At 40.2% G+C, this 21,192-nt stretch overlaps 1 protein-coding gene across 2 annotated transcripts; it reads left to right on the forward strand.

Annotated features, from left to right (window-relative positions):
• Positions 1 to 601: 601 nt before the first annotated feature.
• On the forward strand, positions 602 to 19,155 carry sema4ab (sema domain, immunoglobulin domain (Ig), transmembrane domain (TM) and short cytoplasmic domain, (semaphorin) 4Ab). 2 transcript variants are annotated; one of them, XM_018695457.2, is made up of 15 exons: positions 602 to 1,049; positions 3,265 to 3,515; positions 4,845 to 5,005; positions 6,469 to 6,528; positions 6,869 to 6,967; positions 7,164 to 7,257; positions 7,814 to 7,936; positions 8,554 to 8,681; positions 10,984 to 11,165; positions 11,697 to 11,841; positions 12,000 to 12,189; positions 12,792 to 12,907; positions 13,834 to 13,997; positions 15,288 to 15,382; positions 16,477 to 19,155. In XM_018695457.2, exons 2-15 carry the CDS (start codon positions 3,419 to 3,421, stop codon positions 17,298 to 17,300), a joined length of 2,478 nt encoding a protein of 825 aa, XP_018550973.1. In that variant the 5' UTR covers positions 602 to 1,049; positions 3,265 to 3,418; the 3' UTR covers positions 17,301 to 19,155. The 2 variants fall into 2 exon arrangements, with proteins under 2 accessions (XP_018550973.1, XP_018550974.1); XM_018695458.2 differs by having other exon boundaries at positions 16,492 to 19,155.
• The last annotated feature ends 2,037 nt before the right edge of the window (positions 19,156 to 21,192 follow it).

Consider the following 21,192-nt stretch of genomic DNA (forward strand, 5'->3'; position numbering starts at 1 on the left):
AACAGGCATTTTGATTAACAGAGGAATTCTAAGATGAAGCTGAATGGAGAATAAAGAGAGGTAGCTTTAAGAAGAGCCAAGAATGGACTGTCTCAGCGAACAAGATCCTCTGTGTGCCTTAAGTTCTTGTCAGTATGGTTTGATCAATTCTGCAGCAACAGCTGGTTTGTATATGGAGGAGTCTGAGAGGATGAGATAAACTGGTAGAAGCCAAACATCACAAGATTCTACAGCAAAATATCGAGACAGAGATCAAGGAAAACGTCAAGATACCTAAGGTACATACACAGATTACACACTGTAGACCAAAGCCAAATGCTTTTAACCACTTCAACCACCATTCCCCTCTTCAAAAGCACTGTACTTGTTGTACAATAGTATTACAAATATTGTGCTACTACCTCACTGCAGCTATTTTCAGTAAGTAGAAAAATCAAATGGAAGAATTTGAGTGTGTTGTTCAGCTGATGTGTTAGGAAAGATTATTAAATGTTGTCTGTTAAATCTGTGGATTTGTGTCCACACAGATGGATTTGTAACAAGGATCACCGTTGGGTGAGTGGGGTTGAAGAAACAAAATAGAGAAAAAAAAACTGCAGGTTTATTTCTTGTTTTATTATACTTTACTGATGTACACACAATCAGAGCAGGAGTCATCTTTATTATGCCACTAAATGGAGTTCTCCTATAATTTGGTGTTATTCTTCCATAAGGCTGGCAGACTTGAATGCATCTATCTATCTATCTTATAAGCTATATCTGTATCCTTCTTTCTTTCTAAGCAAGGATAGTATTTTAAAATGCAATTTTAAATGTAATGTGGGGGCCCGCCTGTAGGTGGAGACTGAAGCCTGCTGGACCTTCAGATGGGAGGAGGCTCTTGGGCTTTGTTGTTATAGTAAAGGTTCAACTTCGGTCAGCATTTTTTCCTCACCGGCCCACGTTTCTTTTGTCCAGTTGTCCTCGGAATCAAAGACAGTGAGGTGGGAGGCTGCGGACCTTCTGCTCGAGCGGTAAAAGAAGAAGGAGAGAGGAGACGAGAGGACGCGGTGAGGGAAACCGTTTACACACATGTAGGACCACTTAAACCGTCTCACATTTTCTGCATCAGCTGGATCTTTTAGCAAAGATCAACAACACTTGTTGAAATTTGAAAAAAGGACGGGTCGTCGTAGTTTTACGGCGTCGTTGCACTAATAAGAAAATCCACTCCTTGTGAGTAGCAGCGTGAAGCACCAGTACAGAACATCAAACATCCCACTGTGTCGCTTTGTACAGTCAGTATAGCGGGGCTGCTTTCATAAAGGAAAGGAGTGTTTGTTGCAGGGTTCCAGATTGACGATGCAGCTGCACTTCGGCCACCACGTGTTTCATCAGCACGGACGTACTTTACAAATAACTGTTCCTTCCCTCTGTTCAGCAGCCGCAGGGTGTCAGCTGGTAACCTCACCTTAACAGATTTCTGCTGCTCAGTCTGCTTTGCACAAGAGCAACACACTGCCTCACAGGCAGTGGCCTGCTGGATAGTTTAATGTGCCTATGCTGGTGTGTACTATGCCTGCGGAACACAAGTGATAGTAAACCAGTAACAGCATTCCAGTAGTCAACAGTGGCATACCTACTGTTTAACCAGTTTTGAATTTTGCCCTCACTCAACCACAGTGGCACAGCATCTTGACAGTTTATATGAGGGCAGTTTTAACAACTAGAAATAGTGTGGCTTAAGTGTGTAGATCTACACCTAAAGACACCAACTTTCAGCCACCTATAACGCAGTCCTGAGATCCTTACCTAGGCGATTTAACCCCCATTCACACCTGGGCTCATGTCACTTTAACGACTCACATAATGACAGGGTGGATTGATGACTCCCAGAACTACCTCCAAGAGGTTAAATACTTGGGACTCTCCAACCAGTTTTCAGAAACAAGTAGCCTTTCAGATGAGAGGTGAAATGTCTTCAAGAAACTTAAAAGAAGTCCAGTTGCCTACCTAGACTGCCATGTCCTGGATGACTGAGAACCTACAGACATAGAAATAGTGTGACTTACTGCACTTATAGCTCTCTTTTTCAAACTACTGCATTTTGCTGGATACATGTTTCCATAGGGTTTTAGCCATTGACACTTTTGTCATAAGAAAGTGGACATGGTTTAATCTAAACTGGACTGGAATATCAATAGGTGTGGGCAGCCCTGGTATTCAGACCCTTGATTCAGTGCTTTGTTGAAGCCATTTTGGCAACAATTACAGTTGCAGTTTTTGTCTCATCAGACCAGAGAATCTTTTTCCTCATGCCCTCAGAGCTCTTTAATGACATCTAGCAAACTCCAAGTAGGCTGTCATATACCTTTTACCTTTATCTGAAGTGGTGTCTGTCTAGCCATGCTACCATAAAGACTTGGCTAATGGAGTACCGCTGAGTTGGTCATGCCTCTGGCAGGTTCTCTCATTTCTGCAGAGTACCTCTGTTGGAGTAATCATTGGCTCTTGGTCATCTTCCTGACCATAGCCCTTCTTTTTTCAGGCGACTCAGTTTGGCTTGATGGCCAATTTTAGGAAGAATTCTGGTGATTCCAGACTTCTTCCACTTCACAATTGATGAGGCCACCTTGCTCCTGGGAACATCCAAAGCTTTAGAATTAGTTTTACATCCTTACCCTGATCTATGCCTCACCACTATTTTAACATGGATGTCTACCGGGAGTTCCTTGAACTTAGTGACTTGGTCTTTCTCCTGACATGCAATGGGAATTGTAGAACCTTACATATGCCAATGTGTGCCTTCTCTAGCCTATGTCTGATCAATTCGGTTTGCCACAGGTGGACTCCAATCAATTTCTAGATGGATTTCAAGAATAATTAGAGCAAAGGTTTTGAATACTTATGGAAATGAGAGATTTCTGTCTTTGATTTTTACTGAATTTGCAAAAATGTCTAGAAACACATCTTCATTTTGTGATTATGGATATTAAGTGTCTCATTTCTGCCTGTTGCTGATTTGCAAGGACAGGCAAGGCCTACTTCAGCATGCTAAATGTCAGACAATCTGCACATAGGTGGCAGCAAAACATAAGTATCAAATGGATTACTAAACAAAACTTTTTATGTGAGTGATAATTTTAAACTAAAATATTAGAGTCATAAGTGTTATTTATGTAAATACTTTAAAAAGTATCTGAAGGGGACCTTGAAGTAATACCCTGAAATGAAGACTTGTTACTCAGATAATAACCTGTCTGTTACAAACTGTGTCTGGCTCAGATCCAATGATGGTCTCCTGTACAAACCAGATTATGTGGCTTCAGCTGCAATCTTCACCCCTCCTACCAAGTCCTTGATACTCTGGATGAACATCAGATCCAGTGCTCCACTTCTGACCTTGTAACTGAGGTCAGACTCCTTCATTCCTGCTGTAATGAAGAATCACAGCCTACTGTCCCTAACTTTGGCTGTGCTGGGTATTCTGTGCCCATGTTTGTCAAGACTGTCTCCCAGAGTCTCCTTCCCTATGGGTGAGTAAAAACTTTGAGGATCACTTGGTTTGTTTTCTTTTATCCTGTTAAAGATGATAAAGATAGCAGTTAAAGATGATAAGATGAGGACCACAAGCCTAGGGGTGGGTTCCGAGAGAAGGTTACATGATCTGGTTCCATGTTGATAAAATACCCTGATTTGTTAAGCTCCACAGCCAACTAACTGAGAGGGGTATCTCTGCAGACCTGCAACTGGGTGGGGCAGCTCCAAATGGGCAGGGCTTGAATTAACTAGGAGACAGAGAAATGACAGTGTCTGTGATAGTCAGTGTTACGAACTTAGAGATTTCCACACTAGCTTCTGTGACAAAAAGAGCAACTGATGACAAAATTAGCAACTCTCTTGGCTGACATTAAGAGAGTTAGTAATGTTTCTCAGTGACATGTGACTGTGGCCCGTTTTTAAAAAATCTGCGTATAATGTGTTTGAGAGCCACAGAATGTTCAGTTGACTGATACCTACTGAGCAGTCACTGACGTCCATTGTTTCTATGGGGAACTACTTCTCCTCTGTTTTTATTTGGGATGAAACAAAATTAAAGTTGTATTTCAATTGTTATTTTTTCTTAAAATTGAGTTTACTTGAGTGAGTCAGCACTACTTTTGGAACTAGTTGTGTAACTAATTACTTTTTCAAATTAAGTAATCCAGGTACTATTACTGAAATTTACTTTTGCAGACATGCAGCCATCTCCTGATTTTACAGTGTGAAAAATGAGTGAATCAATGAGTTAGTATTAGCCCACACATTGGCTGACAGTGTGGGCTAATGCTTTTCTCCTGGAAATATGGAAATCAACATGTGACTATAAAGCCAATCAAAAAAGACCCCAGTGCTAGCATGGCTCATAGACTCAGACACCAAAATAATAAAGCTAAGATGCCTTTATTGACATTGAAATTGACAGGGACAGTGCAAACAGACAGACAGACAATGCAGGGGAGAGAGGAGATGACATTCAGCAAAGGGCCTGGGCTGCTGTAAGGAGTCAGCTTTAATGATCCATGCTTAACCTGGTGAGCCACTGTGTGCCCCCAGGATTCAGACTTAATAAAATGTTATCAGACCCCATCTCTACATTAACCATTGTTTTGTACCTGGTATATGAACTTGCATATATTTTACCTTAACTACTTGTGTGACATAACTTGGGACGAGACATTCAGGGCTGTCTGACATTAATAACAAAATGAACATTGAAGGCTCTGTGCAGATTAGCAGAATATAACCTGCTTACATATGGATGGTTTTAATTGTCTGTGGTAACTGAATGAAAAACCTCCGTGTTAACTGCTGTGAAACAACAGGTAGTCCTGGGAGACATCTCACCCGCTTCACCAGCCATGATGTCAGCAACACCACCACACTGCTGCTAAGTGAGGGAGGAGACATGCTGTATGTAGGAGCCCGGGATGCCGTGTTAGCACTGGATGTTAGCCACAAGGATGCCATCATACTGAAGAACAAGGTGGGCAAGCGACCTCTGTGGACTGACCCATCACTGCCTACTGCAGCATTGATCTCTAGTACTGAAGTTACTAATCACACTTCCTGCATTTTAAATTTATGGAACGAAAAACTGGAAAACTGGTAAATGTCTGGGGGAAAATTTTGTTCTTATATGAAAATCTGAGGTTTGAACAGCAGGCTATTGTAATATCAACACTGATGTTGGAAGAACAGCTGCAAAGCAGAGGTAAATTCAGACAGCGAGTGATTGTAGCCATCCGTCAGCTTGAGTTTTCTGGAATTTGAATTTTGTGAAACAGAATGCAGCACCACACTGTTGGACCCTGGCTGCACAATACGCTGCTGCTGTCCTCCTACTACAATCTCATCTCACAGCTAAATGGAGTGGATGGTAGCTTAAAGTACAGAAGATGGTCAGCAATATGACATTCAATATGACAATTAAAATAGCCTGGCAGATTTTGCTAACTAGCATCATACCGCCATACCACTGAAATGACTTTATTGTTTCAGAACAAATAATCATGCTTTGCAGCTGATGCTGCTCCAACACTGTTTGTTGTGAGTGATCTGTTCTCAGACAGAGAAGACGTGTGTCATTCAGAGAACTCAGATATAGTCACATCAGACCCTGTAGCATAGCGGACAGTAGTTGACTGCCAGTTTAAGAATAAAGTCCAAATGTCAGTGGACTGAAAGCAGTTAATCTGTCATTTGAGTTGAGGAAATTGCAGTTAAAGTGTAAGTTAATGAGACAGCTGAGAACATGTATTCTAAAGACGATTTTTTTTGGCATTTAGTCTTTAGTGGAGATGGATAGAAAACATGAGGAGAGAGAGGGGTATGGCATGGAGCAAGATCTGAGTTAGATGAGAAGATGGATATCGGACAGCTTCACCTCTGTTCATCAGGAGTTCACAATTCAAATCACAAATGATTTCCAGTTCAATAAATGACAAAGGCACAGTTTCTGGTTGTTACTCTATTGCACCATGTATCAGACAATCAGTCATATTTATAGTGCACTGAATTGTCATATGAGATATTTAAGTGGTCTTAATGAGATGTACTGTCAGTGTTTGACAGTGTGATGTTTCCAGCGACTGTAATGACTCTTCCAGTGAAATTATGTGAGTGATAATATGAACAGTGTAGCTCTGAGAAAACAGTGCAGCTGTGCACTGCTGCTGACATTTTCTCATACATAATAATGCAAAAATGGATACACTTGCTGATAAAACTGGCAGCCGCTTTATGCACGTCCCACCAGTGTAAAAACAAAAAGTTGTACATCTGAATGGATTTTGTTCCCCACCACTACACAGGAACCCTAGTTTTGTAATGGACAATGTAAATGTGATGTGTGTGCTCTGAAGTTTTCATCTTTCACCTGCAACTTGTACTTAAATGGATGTAAATCTGAGCTGCTCTGATGAACAAGACTCTCTTCTCTTCTTTCAGCTGGACTGGAGCCCTTCAGACAAAGACCTTGAACAATGTTCCATGAAAGGCAAGAAAATGGCAAGTAGCTCATTGCTGCAGATGTACAGCTACTGTAAACTGACAGAGTTCAAAATATTTCCTCTTGACATACAGCTACCATTTATATTTCCTTTGATGAGCATAAGAAACACTGTTACTGAAAGTGTTAGTCCAAAACATAATGAGAAAAGAGTTGGAGCAGAGTGTCTCCTAATCTTTGATTTGATGTGAATTCTTAGTGGGTGAAGCATACTATGATGAAGTACCTGTCTGTCTTCTGGAAATATTAGGACTGAATCTGCTTTAGTCATATGCTGTTGCTGTTCTTTTTACTGTCGGTGAAACATCTAACTCAATGTCATTTGTGTGGTTGTTATAGGCTGACTGCCCAAATTTCATTCGTGTACTGCAGTTCTTGAACACCTCTCATATCTATGCCTGTGGAACATTTGCCTTTAGTCCACGCTGTACCTATGTTGTAAGTTGTTGCACAAACATTTGACCCTATTGGTTTGTTTAACACTGGGGCAATATGTTATTGCTCACCGTTGATGGATTTTAATAAATTATACTGAAAATGAGTGTAACTTGCATTTGGTGTGATTTGATTTGCTTTTTCCATTCATTTTTATTCAGCTTGATATCAGCTTGACTTTTTCCTCTTTTCTATCCAGAACTCAGAGATGTTAACAATGAGTATCAAGTCTGATGAAGGCAGAGGTCGCTGCCCCTATGACCCCTACCAGCGCAACACTGCTGTCATCGTAGGTAAGGCAACTATGCCACAGCTGCTGGAATGATATGTAAGCTGAAGCCAGTTTAAAGAAACTGATATGCACTGTCCGCTGTGAGTACTTTATAGATAGGTGTGTGCCTTTCAAAATCATGTCCCATCAGCTGAATTTACTACAGGTGGGCTCCAATCAAAGTGTAGAAAAAACTAAAAGATGATTCATAGAAATGGGAGGAACCTGAGCTAAATTTCAAGTGTCCTAGCAACAGGTGTGGCTACTTATGTCAATGTGATGTGAAGTTTTTCCTTATGAGGGAAAAAGATTTTTCTTTTTCTTTTCACATAAGTTGTAAAAAGTGAAGGGGTCTGAATACTTTGAGTGTATTGTGATATAACCAGTCTTAACCAACTATTTTCAGTTTTGCAGATAGATTTAAATCTTTGGAGATTATTCCTGACTATCAGCCTTTTCAGTGATGGTCAGACTGGGCCCTGTCATGGACTATCTGCTTGTTTGAGAATGCAGCACCTGTAATATTGTATGTTTTCATGCAGGAAACCACCTACTGTGTGTGTTCTTATTTCTTACAGATGGAGAGCTTTATACTGGGACAGTGGCAGACTACAGGGGGAACCGGCCGGTTATCTCCCGGCACCTCAGTGAAGGCAGGCGTGTTGACCTGAAGCTGGATGACACATTAGGATGGCTGGAGGGTAAGTGTGTTGATGACACAAGATGACACTGCTCATCAAAACCATGTTCTTGACTGGTGCTAGCATATTAGGGATATGAAGTGCAAACTCAAATGCTTTCTTTAAATCTAGTGATAGACTTTTGTTGTTAATATATGCGTATGCCTGTGTGGGCCATAGTTAGAGAGACAAGAATAAACCACATGCCCCTCTGCCCAGTTGGTCAAGTCAACACCCCAATACTTGTCAGTCGTGTCGATGGTCCCTCTGAGCTAACAATGAGCTAACTGACATCCCTAAAATTTACAGCAGCTGGTTTAGTAATGAAGACAATAGCAACCATGATTTCAAAGTAGTTAAATTTCCTGTCATACTATCATATTTAACTGAGCTCAGAAACTGTATGACATACTCACAGTAAATGGAGTCCATTCCCCATTTACTGTGGGTGTTATGGCAACTTTGAAATGTTCCTGACGTTATTGGAAAGACTGCTTCACACAAACAGGAGGGTTTATGTACGGGTTCAAAAGGTCACAGATGCCAACATGGTGATAAGCTATGGTGTATCTTTTTGTTTTAATGTCAAATAGCTTTAATGATTACATATTTTCACAAACTTCATCCGTTTGCTTTAGATCCAACCTTTATCAGCTCCAGTTTCATTCCTGATGAGGAGAAAATCTACTTTTTCTTCAGTGAAGTGGGCAGAGAGTATGACTTCATCGACAAATTTATTGTCTCTCGTGTTTCTCAGATCTGTACGGTAAGGATAAAACAGTGGGCCTCATGCAACAACCATAGGAGCAGATTTGTTCTTAAGTGGCACATAAACATTTAAGGAGAATTTTTCATTCACCAGTTTTCTCATATTTACAGATAGTCTGCCTTTGTTCACAGGGATATGAGGAGCAATGTAAACCAAAATACATACTGGACCTCTCGCATACATCTAGCTTTTTATTCTTGCATGCATTCATTCTGTTCTCATGCACATATATTTTAATTCTCATAGTAATTTATTACAATCAGGCATTTTACTGTCATATAAATGCATTTGATATATACATTAAATGTTCTAAAAATATACATTGAGTTTCCATTTTACCTGGTACACCTTTGAAGGCTAATGCAATCCATCACAACTATGATAGAGCTGTTAATTTAATTCTGTTTTAGCGTTGAGGTCATAGTGGTGGTGCACTGCACTTGCATTAGTGTCTCTGACCACCTCTTGTACCTAAATGGAAAGCACAAAAAATTGAAACACCTCAACATAATATAAAATTTTGATCGTATTCAGACCCCTTCACTCTCTGGACACTTCATTGTCTTGTAGATTTAACTGTAAATTTTTGGCCGTCAATCTACACTCAGTAATCCATAATGACAATTTTTCAAAATTTATTAAAAATCTGAAATCTCTCATTTACAAAAGTATTCAGACCTATAACTCAGTACTTTGTAGAAGCCCCCTTGGCAGCAGGTAGATCTTGGAGTCTTGGGTAAGTGTCTACAAGCTGTGCACACAGTTTAGAGGGTTTGATGAATCAGGTTTGGGACAACTGTACGAACAAACCTCACAACCTCTCAAACACATTTTGGGCAAGAATCCAAAAATGTTTTTACATGAGGCCCAGTAAATTTTACATACAGCTGATGTTCATTGCTGTCCAGAGGATTGGCTATCTTTAGGCAAACTGTGTGCAGTGTTTCTTTCATGGTGTCTCAGTGTTTGTAGTGTTCCATAACTAGTGATAGGCCAATATGGTTTTTTCAGGGCTGATACCAATATCAATTATTAGTAGTCAAGGAGGCCAATAACCGATATTTGGAGCCGATATTCATTTGCAGTAAAAGTGAAAATATTGGCGTCAAAATTTTGAATAATACAAACTCCAACACTTAACTTTGTTTAAATGCCTTTAAGCATATGTTTTTTAAGCAGCTTTTCAAATTTGCAACATGTTAAAGTTTTTTTTTAATCTTAGACAATAGCCATCTTTGTTTTAAAATTTAAAAAAAAAAAAAATTTAATTTAAAAAACATAAAGTACAGGGAGCTCTCAGGCTCAGCAGCATGTCTTATAAAGTTAAATGAAAACTTAAACAAATAAATAGCTCCCTAAAGTTTTCTACAGTAAATAAAGTTTTCCAAAATTTCAATATAACTGAAATGTTATTTTATCTTTCACTTATCTTTGTTTTAAGTTCAAACAAAAATAAAAAGTGCAGGGAGTTCCCAGGGTCAGCAGGATCTCTTATAAAGTTAACTGAAATTTTAAATAAATATATAAATAGCTTCCTGAAGTTTTATAAAGTAAATAAAACAAAGTTAAATAAAATTTGCACAGAAATGTGAGTCTCAAATCAATTAGTAGTCCCTGATTGAGCAGCACCAGATTGTGGTGCAAAAAGCAGAGTTGTTCAGTGTGTGTGAGCACTGTGCATGCACAGCTTTCACTGCCGATTGGCTGTTGCCATGGCTGTGTGTAACCAGTCAGATGGTGCTGTGGGCGGGACAATGCTGGAGACAGAGTAGTGACTGCAGACAGAGAGGTGAGGCTGCATCAGAGGCAAAATAACCCAGGTTTAAATTGATCTCTTGTTGGCCGTTGGATTTAAAAAACGGCCGATGCCGATAATCGGCCTATCCCTGTCCATAACCTTAAACGTACCAAATCCTAAGTGATTCTGCACCAAAAATTTCTTGAATGACTGAAACACAACCTACTGTGTGGTCTCCTTAATAGTCAATCTAACTTTGTTACAGAGAAAGCGGCCATGGGTATTTTAAATTATTTACATTAGTATCAAAATGTCCATGGAAAAATCTTGAAACGCTCCTGTATTTCTGCATGCTACCAATGCTTTTTTGTTAGGAGTCAACCAGTAGAAAGTAAATACAAATGTGGAAGTCTGAGTGCATGGATTAATAGACTGTAAGGAGAAAAAAATTCAGAGGAATGCTCAGTAAAAGAACAAACATCTTCACTTGGCTAAGTTATGTCACCAGTAAATTGCAGTGATGCATTGTGCTTGACAACTTGTTCTCCTCTTGTGTGTCAGAGTGATGTTGGGGGTCAGCGGACCCTGCAGCGACGCTGGACCACATTTGCCAAAGCTCAACTGTTGTGCCAGGCTGACAATGAGCTACCCTACAATGTGATCCAGGACGTAGACACCCTCCCACCAGCAGAGGGAGCTCCTGCAGATGACACTCTGTTTTATGGCATTTTCACCTCACAGTGGTTAGTAAGCTTATGGGCCATGACATGATCCATACAGTACCTACTTTATGTTCCCTGAATATACAGTGATGTGTTTTCTCACTGCATCAGAGTCAGTTCTAAGGTGCTTTAAGCTTGTGTTTCAGCCAGAATCACACTTCACTTGTGACTTATGGCTGTCCTCACCATACTCAGAACTGCCTAAAGCTATGGTTCTCCAAAGTGGGTGATGTAACACCCTGAGGACCTTTTGAGGACAGTTCAAGGTATTCATTTTTAATAATGTTTCAACACAAAAAAATGAGGCAACATTTACATTGACTGAATTTTGATAATACATTTTTAAACATATCAAAAAGGAAGAATAAATGTATCACAGTGGAATAGATGGTACATGAGCAGCAGGAAGCTGCAGCACTGTATCTTCATACTTCTCTGACCCTTAAGCTGTCATTCTTATTTATTATATATAAATTGTTGTGTGCTGAAGCATTGTATAGATTTTATATGTGACTCTCTTACATGGTGTAATGTTTGTTTTTCATTAACCAGGTCTGTCAACTCTGGACGGTCAGCAGTGTGTTCATTCAGCCTTAACGACATCAAATCAGTTTTCTCTGGTAACTATAAGGTTCTGAACAGGGACACGTTACAGTGGAGCACACGGGTTCAAGAGAAGGTTGCAAATCCAGGAGAGGTAAATGGTCACTCCTAATTGATGTGGAAATGTAAACTATGACGATAAGATCCAAGCTTTGTTGAAATTGAGTCATTTAATGAAAGTGGTTTCACTTACTTTAACATGTACAATAGGTATTATTTTAATGCAGTGAAACCTGCCTGTTTGTGTGGCAGTGCGGCTTGCATAATGCATCAGACAACGCCCTGCGCTTTGTCAAAGAAAACTTCCTGGCAGATGACAGTGTGCGGCCCATTGGAAGAAGTCTGACCATGGTGTCTGTTGAGCACAACTACAGCCATCTAGCTGTCCAGAGAGTCTCAGCTGCCAACAACAGAGACTACACTGTCCTCTTTCTGCTTACAGGTAGGCCCTGTGGGAGGCAGACCACTATGACACAGTATGTCTTACTTTTAAGCATTTATGGATTATATATATGCATACAGAAAGAGCGAATGAATATATACCTTTATTATATATGGTCATCAGTCCCAAGATGTCTTAACACAAAATCCCATGATGTGCATCTTACAGCTTCATCATTGATATCCAGGTCTTTTATAATGTTTAAAAATAGGTGTGTTTCTCCTTTCTTGCAGAAATGCAGACTTTTCTCTTTGCCATGCATCTCTACCCCAGTCTTGCAAATTGTTGTGTAGTTGGTTTGTGTACAGTGCCAGCAAGTAGCTGTGCTGAATTTGTAATAAGGCCAAATTCTGAATATCCAAATGGAATATGCTGTTTACTTGCACTGTATCAAGTTCAGAATATTGCCATAATAGTGAAATATTAGTGTGCGATTAAATGTACTTTTTTTTTTTAATCGCACCCAATTACACCAGCCCATAATTTATTCATCGGTTTGTAGCCCAAATTACCATCTTTTGTGTGATGTTCCTGTCAACTATGTGTGTGTTGTACAGTACTAAGTCTGTCCACTGTATTAACATCAACTGTGTCCGTTTTAGAGTCTGGTTACCTTCACAAAGCAGTACTGCTTCAGAGTGGTACCCATATCATTGAAGAGGTCCAGGTTTTTGAACAGCCTCAGCCTATCAAGAGCCTGAGGCTCTCCATACCCAAGGTAAACACTGAGACAGACATTTGGGCTATGATTTAGCTCTAAGATTCAGACTAGATGGTCTTGCTATAGTGACAAGTCTTCTCACCATCACACCAGACTGTATCCATTTTAGTAGATATGTAGTAGTTAGTAGTATGATACTTGGGTGAAGTAAATCTGAAGGGAAATCTGGATGTAAACATTTTGCCTTGTTATGCACAGTACCCCTGAATAGACGTGCAGTGGTGCCACCATGTGGCCATTTATGAATGGCACATCAAGTTGATCATCCTTTCCTGTAATTGATTGCTCTGTTCTTGTAAGCCTGGTCCATTTTACATGATCCTCCATGACTTTAGATTAGATGTAGCTTAATTGTTATTGAACAAGTACAAGTAGTTGGCATCTAACTAAGAAGTTTTGTTTGACATAAGGTGTGTGTGTTAATGTATGGAATATATAAATATTGTACAAAACAGTATGTATTTAAATTTACATAATTCATTGTCTCTGTGTTATATATAGTTTCATCTGGAGGTTTAAAGGTTTAAGTTAACTCATTCTGTAACCTCTGTGTGTTCTGTGAAGTTTATATGATTTTTCAGTTTTTGATGACTTAACCCTTGCGTTGTCCTCTGGGTGGCCGACAATGTGCCTTTTTGTGTGTGTGTGTGTGTGTGTGTGTGTGTGTGCGCACGCGCGCATGCGTGTGGTAGGATTTGAAAAAAGTATACGGAATACGAAGGGCAATACAAAGGGTAATGGGAGGGTTAAACCTTTTTCTGTTTTTGTTTTTAACCTTGGGCAGTTTACCACTGTACCACTGTATCATTTAAGGTTGTTATTCACTGATAAAACTCAATCATCTCAAGTAAATCCCTACAGTGATCTGTTATTTGATACCAAATCATTAGTTAAAGTTCTTTGATTTCGTTCTGTACCTGCAGGGTATGATATATGTTGGCACATCAGAGGGTGTGGTGAGGGTTCCAGCAGCAAACTGTTCTTTTTACTGGACCTGTGCTCAATGTGTTCTGGCCCGAGACCCCTTCTGTGGTTGGGACCCTGCCAACAGGGCCTGTGTCAAGGCCTCTAACACTCAGACCAGTCTGTGAGTACAAGATTTTGCCAATTTTATGTTGAAAATGTTGCATATTTAGTTGAGCAGTCCTTTGAGTAACAACATTATAGATATCATTTCCATTATAGAATGGATAGCAATAGCCTATTGAAATGTGTTTATCACTTGTGCTACAACTGTTTGGCAAAGCTAAAACAGGTTTAGGTGCAATTGAAAGGTCCCATGATACAATGAAATCTATGAATGTTTATGAAACTGCAGAATGACATACTTGGGAGATCAGGTGGCCTGTACTCCTTAGAATAGCTTGAGTCTGAGCTGGTGTTGACTTTTCTCACTTTGTCTACCTAAACACAGCTCAGGTGGTTTTTGGGTATGTGTTGGTGGTTGTGGTCTGAAGTGTGTCAGATGACTTTAATTCAGGTACAGGCTATTTTATTCAGCCCTCCAGTACTTAAAGCTTCAAACTTTAGTTCACCATTTGCTCTTACTCTTGTGAACAATGCGGTAGCCAGTGCCCTATCCAGGGGCTGAGAAAATTCCAGGTTCAAGTCGAGGTAGATGAGATCATGGTAAAAGAAATCCAAAAACCCTAAATGGAAAGATTTCCTTGTGAAATTTTTCTTGCATTCAAGAGAGTATTGCTTATTTTAGATGTATGTTTCTATTAAAAAAACAGACATAACTGGATAGACTCATCAATATTTCTAAAGTTTTCCTTATTTTGTTTGTGATGGGGCCCAGTCCTCATTCTGTTCAGAAATGCGTTCCAAAGTTTATCTGAAGTCAGTATAAAGCTTCAACAGTTTACTGTCCAAATTCAGTTCACTGAATTAATGAAATCAAGTGGGTATTATCCAAAGTTTCCTGCACTGCAGGAATAAAAACAATTAATATACATTTGGAACATATTTTTACACAAAACAAGGACTGTGGATTTTGTGCCTCTTATGTTGGAGGTGCATGAGGACCTCTTAATGTCTAGTATGAACAGGAGGAGTAATTTCAGCAAGCTCTCTTTCAGTATACACTGTTGTTTTAAAACTGATTTGAGAAATTGTGAACCTATCCTTTCAGTATTTTTGGTTTAGTTTTTGTCTGCGTGTAAATGAACTGGAACCAACACTGAACTCAGTACACAATTGGTGACATAACAGAGGACTGGTTGGCCAACCTACTGACCATGGTAAAGAGAAAGAAACAATAGTGCCTGTAAACTATAAAAAGGAAATGAAAGTGCTTTGTCACTCATCATTCAAGGTGAAGAATCTGTGAAAATTGTAGCAGCCTTCTCTGTTGACTGTGCGTTTCACTCCTCAGAGGCCAGGACATAGACAAAGGCAATGTTGAAGAAGCATGCAACCATGTTACATTAACACACAGAGCCAGATTTGGTCCAAACAAACTGCCTACAGGTAAGTTTTACTTGCCTCAACTACTTTGCTTTGCATTATTCCATTTAACACTGACATTTACATTAATGCTAGAAATGTTCCTCATAGTTAAATTATCTTCCAATATGACACTAAGGCTCATGATATACTTGTTTTTAGAATTACAATGGCTTGCCTCCTAACTGTGTATCTGTACATTTGTATTGCATTACAGTAATATAAATGTACAGATAATTTGAATATGGATCCATTAAAATGTTATGAGCAATGTTCCCCCTAATTTTTCATTTGTCATGTGTGTAATTTTATGCGCTACATAGTTTTGCTGTGCGTGGAGAAAGCGGGAGCAGTGCGCAATTGCGCAGGCGCGCAGCTTAGAGGGAACATTGGTTATGAGATAAGAATTATGACTAAGATGTGTGCTGCAGTGTAAAATCGAGCATGTCAGTGGACAAACTATGTAATGCTGTTGTAAGAAACATGGATAAATAATACTGTGCACATGTTTCAGCTATGTGCACTAAAGACGTAGCTGAATTGGCACATCAAAGACAATAGTCTTAATTATGCAGTTTGAAGACATCATGGAGCATTTCATAGACTGAAACTGTAATTTCAGTATTGTTCCTGATAACGCTGAGCATGCACATTTCCCATTGACATTAACCCCATCTACCTGCACCTAATTTACGTAACCAGTTTACACCTTAACTTATCTGACAAAGCAGGACTTGGGGTTCCCAGGAGCAGGGCTGAGAATCACTGCATTACAACACATGCTCTGCTACAGTTTTGAACACCCTTCTCCACCATCACATTAGATGTACTTCCCCTGTGTGCTTTAATGGGTTTTTAACCACAGCCTGGTCAAAGGCAAATGGTGTATGCTTTTATTATATGACCTGAAAATTTGCTTAGCACATTTACCCCTGTAGAGTAGGCATACTTTGTATCTATGAGTAGTCTGTAATGAGGAAAATTAGTTTACATGCAGCCTTAAACAGTGTGCTGTAGACATGCTCAAGTTTAGATTTCTGCTGACAGTTTTCATGATGTCTGATGACACTGTGTAGAGGGGAATGGTGGGTTTTGGTGAATTGTAATCTGTATGTCAGCCTCATGTTCTACAGGTGAGCTGGTGTCAGTGTCTCTGAACGAAGTGGTGCGGCTGCAGTGTCCTGCAGCATCGCAACTGTCTCAGCAGCTATGGGAGCGTCCCAACAGTCGGCTGTCCTCCGACCTATACCTGCAGCTGCAGGATGGGAGTCTAAGCTTTGTGGCCACCCCTGCCACACTGGGCCACTACATTTGCCTGTCCACTGAGAATGGCTACCAACAGACTATGGCCATCTATCATGTCAAACAGAAAACCAGCCCCATGGCTCAAACTCCAACCAGCCACACTTGGCCTCAAACATACCCTATACCCACCACACAGGCTGTGGCCAGGCCTAAACCTGGACTACATACCTCTGTGGGGACTTGGCCTGAGAGACAAGAAACAAGACAAGCAGAGACTTTGCCAACACTGTCCAGCAGAGACACACAGGTCATCACCAGACAGCTGGGCAGGAACTTGACAATGCGACAGAAAGAGGCAGAGTTTCAGGACAAGGAGCTGCTGCAATTGGCTCGAGGCCCCTGCTATTTAAAGGAGCTGGTGGCTGTGTCAGTTCTGCTGGTTCTCTGCCTCAGTTTGTTAATCACCATGCTTTTGTATGTCATAAGACAGCGCTGCCACAGCCGAACAGCCCCGCAAGCAGGAACTCCAACCAGAAACTCTGATAGAAGGACCCCTGTGGAGCAGGAGGCCCTCAGGGGAAACCAATTTCTGAGTAAACAGAATGGACAAACCCCGCATAGCGGACAGGTCAGTGGCTTAAGTTGTAATGGGGCACTCACAGGCTCTAATGGACACTTGCCCAACACACCCATCTGAATAGTCCCAGACATCAAAACTGTCACAGATAAGACCGGAGGTAGGTGGGGGCCTCCCAGGTACCAGAATCATCATGGTGATGACTATCAGTCAGCCCAGTGAGAGGTCCTGACTGGTAAAATGTGAATGAGAGATAATCTTTCTGTGGTACTTAAATGCAGGTACATACTTCTTTGTTGTTGCTAGAGGCCGTAACACATAGGCTGCAATGTTCTGGATGTTTCACTTACTAGAAGGTACAAGCTGATCCAGTACAGCTGGTTCTTTGAATATTTTTGTAGAATAGTCAGCATTTGGTGCAAAGTTAATGACTGCCCATTTATGCATCTCTTTTAATGGAATGACTTTTTAAAAGGGCATCCAAATCACACATGAATGGAACTGTTAATTTAAAAAAATTCACTAAGAGTCTAGGCTCATGCAGACATTTTACTCACAGGCAGAAGGGACATGGCTGTTTGTGAAGTAAGTTAATATCCTTTAATTTTACATTTGCCTTATTAGACGTCTCCTCATTTATCGGGTGACCCAGGTATTGATCTGGTCCACCATCAGCCTAAAGGAAACATGAGCAATAGTACAACAGTCCATTCTTCATTGGATCAACACACCCCTTTATTAGAAGTTGTTTAGTGACTGGATGCTACAGGTGATTGGACTTCAACTCAGGTGTAATATCCCCACCAAGATTGTACTTCTGTTCATTTAGTCAGAATGATTGGATCTGTGGTAATTAGAGCCCTGATTAATAAAGGAAGCATAAAATAAGGTACTCTATTAATCAGAGAGAAGAGGCTGTTGTCTTTCACCAGTAAAAACAGTTTAATCAAATATTGGATTCTCTGAGCCTTAACATCCCTGTGTGGCAGAGAGAAAGTATATTTTTCACACCGATCAGCCACAACATTAAAACCACTTGCATAATATTGTGTACCCTCCCCCTGTGTTGCTAAAACAGCTCTGACCTGTCAAGGTATGGACACGGGACCTCTGAGGGTGTCCTGTGATGTTGGGCCCTGGGATATTTTCAGCGGATCCTTTTTGTCCTGTGGGTTGCAGGGTGGGGCCTCCAACATCTGGTTTGTTCTGGTGCATCCCATAGGTGGATGGTAAATGGACTTGTACTTATATAGCGCTTTTCTAGTCGTATCGACCACTCACATTCACCCATTCATATACACATTCATACAGTGCTTACACTATGCCAAAGCGCTCTAGCACATCCACATTCACACACCGATGTTACAAACATCGGGGGCAACGTGGTTCAGTATCTTGCCCAAGGATACTTTGGCACAGACTAGAAGAGCCGGGGATCAAACTGCTGACCTTCCGATTAGTGGGCGATCCACTCTACCTCCTGAGCCACAGCAGCCTCATGTTCAATCAGATTTGGATCTGGGGGATTTGGAGCCCAGGTCAACACCTTGGGCTCTTTGTTGTGTTCCCTGAGCCATTTCTGAGCAGTTTTTGTGGTGTGGTTGGAGCACTGTCCTGCTGGGTAAGGCCCCTGCCATTGGGGAGTGCATTTGGCATGGGGGGTGTGCTTGGTCTACAACAATGTTAAATTGGGCATTGGGCATGTATCAAAGTAACATCCAGATGAATATCAGGCCCCAAGGTTTCCCAGCAGAACTTTGTATTGTAAAGAGATGATCAATGTTATTCACTTCACATGTCAGTGGTTTTAATGTTGTGGCTGATCAGTGTATAATGAAGTATAATGAATTAACAAACAAAATAATGAAGAAATAAAGCATTGCTGGTTTTGTGCTTTCATTGTTTGAGCCGTAACTTTCTAAACTGTGGTCTGTATCTGTACACAATATAAATTAAAATACAGGTTTTTAATGAATGTGCAGCTGCTTGTCTGTTTCTTTAAGGGGATACATGCAGAGACATTTCACATTTACTTTAGTCATGTTGGAGAACATCACTCTAACGTGACAAAGTTTCTGGCAGCAGTAACTGTGCCCTTATTAGTATTTGGACAGTACATCATGTCTGTGTTCAAAGGAAAGTATGGCCTATTTCTCTGAAAACATCTTTCCTTGATTCCTCTCATTCATTCAGTACTTCTTTTCTATCATCTTAGGCTCACTGACAACACAATGTGTTTTGGCTACTCTATTTTTAAATTACATCGTTATGTCCATTGGGGTGCATGGTCATCATCATGCTGCTCACTCAGGCAACCAGTATCAGTATCATTTTTGATGTTATGAAATCTAGAATGTATAAAATTCATTTGTCATATCAACAAATGCATTATATTCTTGGGCAAATTAAACAGTACCTTAATGCAGTGGCAGAGGTGTTTGTCTCAATCTTTCACTCAAGCCTTTTACATTTCAGAGATGTTATGCTAAAAATAACTACTACTTATGTTTAATTTTCTTGAGCTCTTGTCATGTTAGGGACAGAAAACAGTAACTGGTGAGGTGTTTCATAAAGGACAGGTCTTACTGTTCTGTGTGCTGCTGTATACTAAGAAATAGCTTGGATACCTCTCAGCTCTGAATCCATATGGCCCTGTTGGGGGTGTCACATGGTGTTTCTTGTTTTTAAAAATCACAGCTGCAGCTCATAAAGAAAACCTTGAAAAAAAAAAAAAAAGAAAAACCTTGTTGCTGCCCCACGTGTACAAGATGCTTAAAGTAACAGTCACAAAGAGACAGTCCAACAAACCAGCAGGCATCTGCTGTGAATGGAAAGGGGAAAACAAACATTTTGTGATCTGTACAACATACTGGATGTTGAGAGTTTTGTAGATGGATACTGGTTGAAGTAATGTAACCCTGAACACAAAGCTTTATGACATATTACAGACCCCTGCTCCTGTTTTAATGCAGGATGTATGAGCCATGAGGCCATAGTACATGTTTCGCTTCCCTGTAGTCTTTTAAAATGTATTAATCTTACATGAATCTATTTGTGTAACTGTGTACGCAACACATTTCTCTCATTGTAGTAGTATGTTTGTTCATTGTGAATGAACAACAGAAAATGATGAATGTTGCACGTTTTCCATTTATGGGGGAGAGACTGTGATGACCTCTGCACACGGTGACCTCACACCCATACTCACAGTCAGTACTGAAATCAGTCTTCCAAAAACTGAGAGTGTTGGGCTTATCTTTCAATATGCAACAATTTAGTTCCGATTAATGGCCCATCCAGCTGCTCTACTTTGTAATTCTTACTACCACCACATGTTTACTGAGGTGCAGGGAAAGATCTTTGGGACTAATAGCTCTAATATTTCAGTTATCAGTTTTAATTTTGTGGCTGATCAGTGTAGCTCCCAGGTGTATAATCATTTGTCATATATCAGTCCTTCGACTTCTTACCCTGGGGAAGGACAATGTCCATGTAAAGGTTTATATGTCACCCAGTCAGAACTATCCCCTCAGAGAGAAATGAATGCAGCACCATAGATGCATTTCCTAGCTTGACAACATGACACAGCTGTCACAAAAAGACCAATACCTGCACTTCATATTTCTTACACTGTACGTCCATCAAATCCAAATGAGGCAAGTCACTATGGTTTGCTGAGACAAACAAGTTTTACATGACCTCAATAATGGGCTTTAAATGAATTGCAAATGTAGCTTTTTTTTTCAAAGCATATACCCAGTGTTCAATACCTTCACAATACAAAAAATATTGCACAGTACTTCAAGTCTCAGTGTTTTTTCTTGTAGTACTATGAATCATGAACTTACTGGACTCCATACAACTGTTAGACTGCTACAGGAGGCAGAGTTGACCATCCTGTGGCTGCAAACACTGTGATAGCCAGAGAAAAGTTGCTTGTCTCTTGGCACCACCTTGTGGACAAATTCTATGTCATATCAAATCTTAAACTTCATTTCAGTTCAGTGAGGTC

This window comes from Lates calcarifer, linkage group LG3, assembly GCF_001640805.2.
Source record: "Lates calcarifer isolate ASB-BC8 linkage group LG3, TLL_Latcal_v3, whole genome shotgun sequence".
In the NCBI taxonomy this organism is placed as follows: domain Eukaryota; kingdom Metazoa; phylum Chordata; class Actinopteri; family Centropomidae; genus Lates; species Lates calcarifer.